Below are 5313 nucleotides of genomic sequence, written 5' to 3' on the forward strand. Positions count from 1 at the left end.
GCTGGGGGGCGGGGGCAGAGCCTGCGAGGAGAGAGAGAAGCAGCCTTTCCTCTTGTCCTCCCCGAGCAGGGAACGTGAAACATTTCGTGCTGTTCCTCCACGAAGCCGTTCTGGTCCAGTATGTGGACACGCTGAAGCTGGCAGTGCCCTCCCTCATCTACACCCTTCAAAATAACTTGCAGTATGTGGCCATCTCCAACCTGCCAGCAGCCACCTTCCAGGTGACTTGTGGGGGAGGGAGAGCTGGGCAGGGAAAGGAGGAAGGAAGCAAAGGAGGAAGCTGAGCTAGGCCAGGCCAGGTGTGGCGTGGCGTGGCGTGGCGTGGCGTGGCGTGGCGTGGCGTGGCGTGGCATGGGGGAAGAGAGCTAGCCTGGACCTACCTTTGCCTCGGTGGGGATCCTTGTTCCTCAGACCCTGCCTTCTACCTCCACTTCCACAGGTCACATACCAGCTGAAAATCCTTACCACAGCCCTGTTCTCAGTCCTCATGCTCCGCCGGAGCCTGTCCCGCCTGCAGTGGGCCTCCCTGCTCCTGCTCTTCCTGGGTGTGGCCCTCGTCCAGGTCCAGCAGGCAGGTGGTAGCAATGGGTCACCACACCCAGGGGGCCAGAACCCCGGGGTGGGTCTGGCAGCTGTGGTGGCTTCATGCCTGTCGTCAGGCTTTGCTGGTGTTTACTTTGAGAAGATCCTGAAGGGTAGTTCAGGGTCTGTGTGGCTGAGGAACGTGCAACTGGGCCTCTTTGGAACTTTGCTGGGCCTGGCAGGGCTGTGGTGGGCAGAGGGTGGGGCCGTGGCCAGTCGAGGCTTCTTTTTTGGCTACACACCAGCTGTCTGGGGGGTGGTGCTGAACCAGGCCTTCGGCGGCCTTTTAGTCGCCGTGGTGGTGAAGTATGCAGACAACATCCTCAAGGGCTTTGCCACCTCCCTCTCCATTGTCGTTTCCACAGCAGCCTCCATCCGCCTGTTCGGCTTCCAGGTGGATCCGCTCTTTGCGCTTGGGGCTGGCCTGGTCATCGGGGCCGTCTACCTCTACAGCCTGCCCCGAACTGCTGCCGTGGTCACTCCTCCTCCTCTGAACACAGCGCCGCTGGCCAGTGGCCGCCATGCGGACCCTGAGGAGGAGCCCTTCCTGCCCAAGTCAGTACTGGGGAAGTGACGTTTGGGAGCAGGAATGGAGTTTGGGGAGCCACCAGGGAGTCCCATCTCCCAAGCCCTAGCCCTCAGTTCTCCACTGCCACACATAGACACATTGCCCTCCCCACCCCCACCCCCTACTCTTGCCGCCCCATCTCGAGGGATCCACGCAGAGACTGTTTTTATAGATGCTCTAAATTCCTAGGTGGGGTAGAGTGGCTGCTCTCTTTTCTTCCTTTTCCTTTTCTCTCTCACCAGCCTCCTCATTTCTTCAGATCACAGGCCCCCTCCTGAGGGGCCTTTTCCAGTTCCGTGGGTTCAGTTTCCCGCCTCCCTCTCCCAGCATTCGTTGCCTTGAATCTTTAGCCCCGACATCCACACCTTTCCCAGCCCTTTCCTCAGGGTCCATGCCACCCCACAGGGGGCGTGGGGACGTGCTTTCCAGCTTCCATTTCCTGTTATTTGATGCCTTGATCTTCTCCAATTGTGTGTGTCTTCCTGAGTGGAGCTCAGCCATAGGAGGGCTTCTTTTTTCATGACTTCACTTCACCTTCCTCCTGCATCCCTATACCACAGTCTCATCTCAGGTTCCAGCCAAACCTGGCAGGTCAGGGAAACAGCTCTAGAGAAGGAAGAACGGTCTAGCCGCTTCCAATTCCTTTTATCCAGGGCCAGCTTCTAGGGAGGGGCACACACTGGATCTTTCTGGCTGCAATCCCAAAGGGGGAAGTTGCCCCACTTCTAGTGGACTGTCCCAGTGGCTACCCTGTGGTGTTGGGGATGGGTGGTGCAACGATTCTATTTGCCTGTTTTTTTAATAAGACCGAGAAGGGGGACTGGGCTGGGATTCTCTCTTAAGAGTCCAGGGGGAAAAGTCAGTGAGACCACGAACTGGAGAGAAGTTGGTGTCAGGAAATGGGGGTTTGGAGGGTGAGGAAAGAAGAGAATCTGGTGTGAACCCACTGAAGGTCATTGCTGGGGGACTGGGGTAAATGTTCAGATGATCAGAAAAAGGGTGTTCCCCCCCCTTTACTTTTATTAACCCTTTAACCCAAGTCTCCCCAAAGGCTGGGAGGCTGCCCCTTCCTTCTGTACGCAGGATGTGAGAGTTGCTACTATAGCCAGGCTTTTTGTGGGGGAAGAGGCTGTGGCGGTGGGTGGCGGGGGAGGCCGCGGCGGCAATCATTGCCAGTCCCTCGTTTTTGTAAAACGGGAAATAGAACGATTTCTTTATTGGCCAGGGGATGCTGGGCAGGGTCAAGTGTACAAATGCCAAAATAAAGAAATTCTATTTATGTAGTCGATGTGCAACTTACTTGAAGTAAAGGGGTCCTGGACTATTTTCCCCTGCTGGATTTAACCCAATTAACACTGGGGTTTATCTACAGGAAAGGGAGTAAGCCCTCTAATTTCCCCAACCCTCCAGTCATGGAGGTTCATGGCGAGGTCTGAAAGAAAGCCACCTGGGCTCTCTCTCTCTTTCCCCTGCAGGCTGCTGGCCAAGGAGAAGGGGTCGTAGCCACCCCCCTTGTCTGATGCGGGGACAGAAGATGCCCAGCACCTCCCATGTCTGCTCTGAGGATACCCTGGTCCTGTGGCTTCCATGTGGAATTGGAGGCAGCTTCTTCAGTATTAAGGAGTTAAAACATCTCCTCTAACCAACCTTGGGCTGATGGGGAATGCAAGGTCTCCCTCTCTAATTCCCCAGGGTTAACAAGACTGATCTCTGACCTTCCCCACTCCCCACCTCCCCACCCCCTGTTGGCTGAGACTTCTACAGAGTATTGAATTAAGTTCTGTAGGGGGTGTTTCCTCAGAAAATAAATTGATAACAGCTTCTTCCTCTGTGCCCCCCAAGCCCTTGTCCCAGGAGCTCCAAAGACAAAAGTTGAAAGGAAAACACTTTATTGTTAACCAGAGGGTTGGGTTGGAGAAAACTGCAGGAGAGAGTGAGCTCAGTCTTAGTCTTGCTGCTTGGCCCGGGAGGCCTCAGCATTGGCCCGAAGCACTGCCCCCGGGGAGGGGTACGGCCGCTGCTGGAACAGGGGCCCAGCGGCGGTTGTGTCGGCCCCTGTCTTTGCCTCGTTCCGTTTGGGGAGACCCGTAGACCATGTACCCCTGGAGATGAAAGGAATGGGTGGAGGTTGGTAGCCAAGGGGAGACTGAGCAGTTTCGTTCTCCCGCCTCTACCCCATGACCCTTGTGATCAGAGAGAGCACGTCGGCAAAGAGAAGGCGGCCCCAATCTAGGTACTCACCGAGGGGCATCAGAATAGGCACTAGGGTCCATAGGGTCCAATTCTTCATCCTTGCGGCTGGCTGTGGAGAGAGGAAAGGGGCGAGAACCCACTTGGGAGGCCACACAGTCCAGCTCCAGGGGAAATCTGAGGCCCAGAGAGAGGAGCCCCTTCTGCGAAACCTCATTCCCTAATGCTTAGACTGGCACTCCTGGCTATTCTCTGCTATTGAACTCTACCTGGCTCCTTTCTCTAACTGTTCCTCAGGGGTGCCAAGGTATCCCAAAGCCCTGTCTAGGCTGCTCTTCTGAATCTAGTAGAGCCCTGATTTGAACTTGGCAACCATGCCATGTGACATCCCCGAGTAATTTCCCTCGCCGTTCAGAGCAGTCAAGCATTTCATGAGCTCCTGTGGTGTGCCTTTAAGGAAATGGAGGTGACCAGGGACAGAAGCTGGGAGCCTGGGCACCTCGAGAGTCTGGCAGCAGGTTCTCTGTGAATGCTATCAGTTGTTGCTGCTGGCTCAGTCATCTCCATGCAGGTGACTCATTGCTGGCAGGACTCTTCCAATTTCATGCTCCCCTCCTAGAACTTTTCCTCTGGCCTATGGATAGCACCCTTCTAGGCACCCAGGGGGGAGACCTACTCTGCCTTTCTTCACACATCCAAAGGAGCAGCCACGTTCTAGTAGCTTCACCTACCCTCTGCCCTGTTTCCCACGAGGCACAACCGCCCTCCTGGAGATCGCCTCTTGCCTAGTCAATCGTGCTAGTTTCCTAACTGGCCACCCTTCTTCCAAGAATCCTTCCTCGAGGCTTGTCTTCATACGGTTTCCAAAATAATCTCCCCAAGGTACCCGCTTAACAGCGTTGGGCTCCTTTCTCAACCGTCTTCCATGGCTACTTGCTAGCTCTCTCCCATCTGCCTGGCAGAGTACCGCGGGTCTTTGTTTTGGGTGGACTCTGTTCCTTGGCAGGTCCAGAACATCGTCCCTCTTCACTCCTGTCTCTTTAGCTTTCCCTTGGGGCTTGGCTATATTTATTTCGATTCTCTAAGGCGGTTGCCAACCAGCCGGTGTCAAACACTCCCCCTCTCTTTCTCCTGAAAGCGTTTGCCTGTTTGTGCCCTATCGCCCCGGCAGACTAGAAGCGACTGGAGGCCAGCGGCTATTTGAAGTTCGGTCTTTCCGCGTCCCAAGCCAGGCTGGCCAAAGGAGACAGCCGGGCACCCAATCTGTGGAGCTTGGCGTGGCCATTTCTCTGAACCTGGCTGCTGAGTGTTGGGAGCCTGGGGAGTGTTCTGTCCACTGGGTACACTCTCACTGCCACCTACCTTTTTTGCTCTTGGGGTAGGGGGCCAGCTCTTCCCTTCGGTGGTAACGGCGCTCCTTCAACTCCTCCCTTTCTAGCTTTTCATAGCCCCGGTCCAGCTTCTCTTCTGGATCTGAGGCAGAAGAGGAAGGCAAGCCAGAGAGTCAGAAACAATAACGGGAGGAAAGGGAGAAGCTTCTCCCGGAAAGAGCCCCTTCTACTCTATGAATTGGCTTCACAGAATGGCCAAAAGGTACCAGGGGCTTACCCAAGTTGCTTCTGAGTTTCTTGGCTGGCTTGGTGATGACAGAGCTGGGATCATGGGGGTTCAGCCAGGACACAAGATCTGTCTCCACGTTCCAGTAGTAAGGAAGGCCACTGAGAGATTGGGCAAAAGAGCCTTGAAGGTGAGCCCAAAGGCCGGCTGGCCTCCCCACCTCCCTCCCTCCCCCCATCTCCCACGGGTGATCTGGGCAGCGTGCTTGTTGGGCACTCGAGATGCAGCCAATCGCAAAGGCCTAAGGCTTCCTCTGGGCCCAACCCCCTCTCGGCACCCAAGGCAGAGCTCACCAGACTGGGTCGAACACCTTGTACCAGTTGGGCGGCAGGCCCTCGATTCTGGTGCCCTCGTAG

General features: G+C 55.8%; 2 protein-coding genes across 2 annotated transcripts in view; one reads left to right on the forward strand and one right to left on the reverse strand.

Annotated features, from left to right (window-relative positions):
- Positions 1–2976, forward strand: part of SLC35A2 (solute carrier family 35 member A2) — a gene marked incomplete at its 5' end in the record, with an annotated part of 3247 nt that extends 271 nt beyond the window's left edge. The window contains 3 exons of the mRNA XM_044683218.1: positions 70–221; positions 440–1137; positions 2626–2976. Coding sequence (XP_044539153.1) covers positions 70–221; positions 440–1137; positions 2626–2653 — 878 coding nt within the window. The remainder of the gene's footprint in view (positions 1–69; positions 222–439; positions 1138–2625) is intronic.
- Positions 2977–3022: 46 nt separating this feature from the next.
- LOC123254160 (polyglutamine-binding protein 1-like) lies at positions 3023–5310 on the reverse strand (the record flags this gene model as incomplete). The annotated part of the gene is made up of 5 exons (XM_044683219.1): positions 3023–3252; positions 3392–3452; positions 4703–4813; positions 4949–5058; positions 5251–5310. Coding segments are annotated over 5 exons (499 nt in total), but the record flags the coding sequence as incomplete, so codon positions are not given.
- Positions 5311–5313: the final 3 nt, after the last annotated feature.

Source organism: Gracilinanus agilis, unplaced genomic scaffold (genome assembly GCF_016433145.1).
Source record: "Gracilinanus agilis isolate LMUSP501 unplaced genomic scaffold, AgileGrace unplaced_scaffold16140, whole genome shotgun sequence".
Taxonomy (NCBI): domain Eukaryota; kingdom Metazoa; phylum Chordata; class Mammalia; order Didelphimorphia; family Didelphidae; genus Gracilinanus; species Gracilinanus agilis.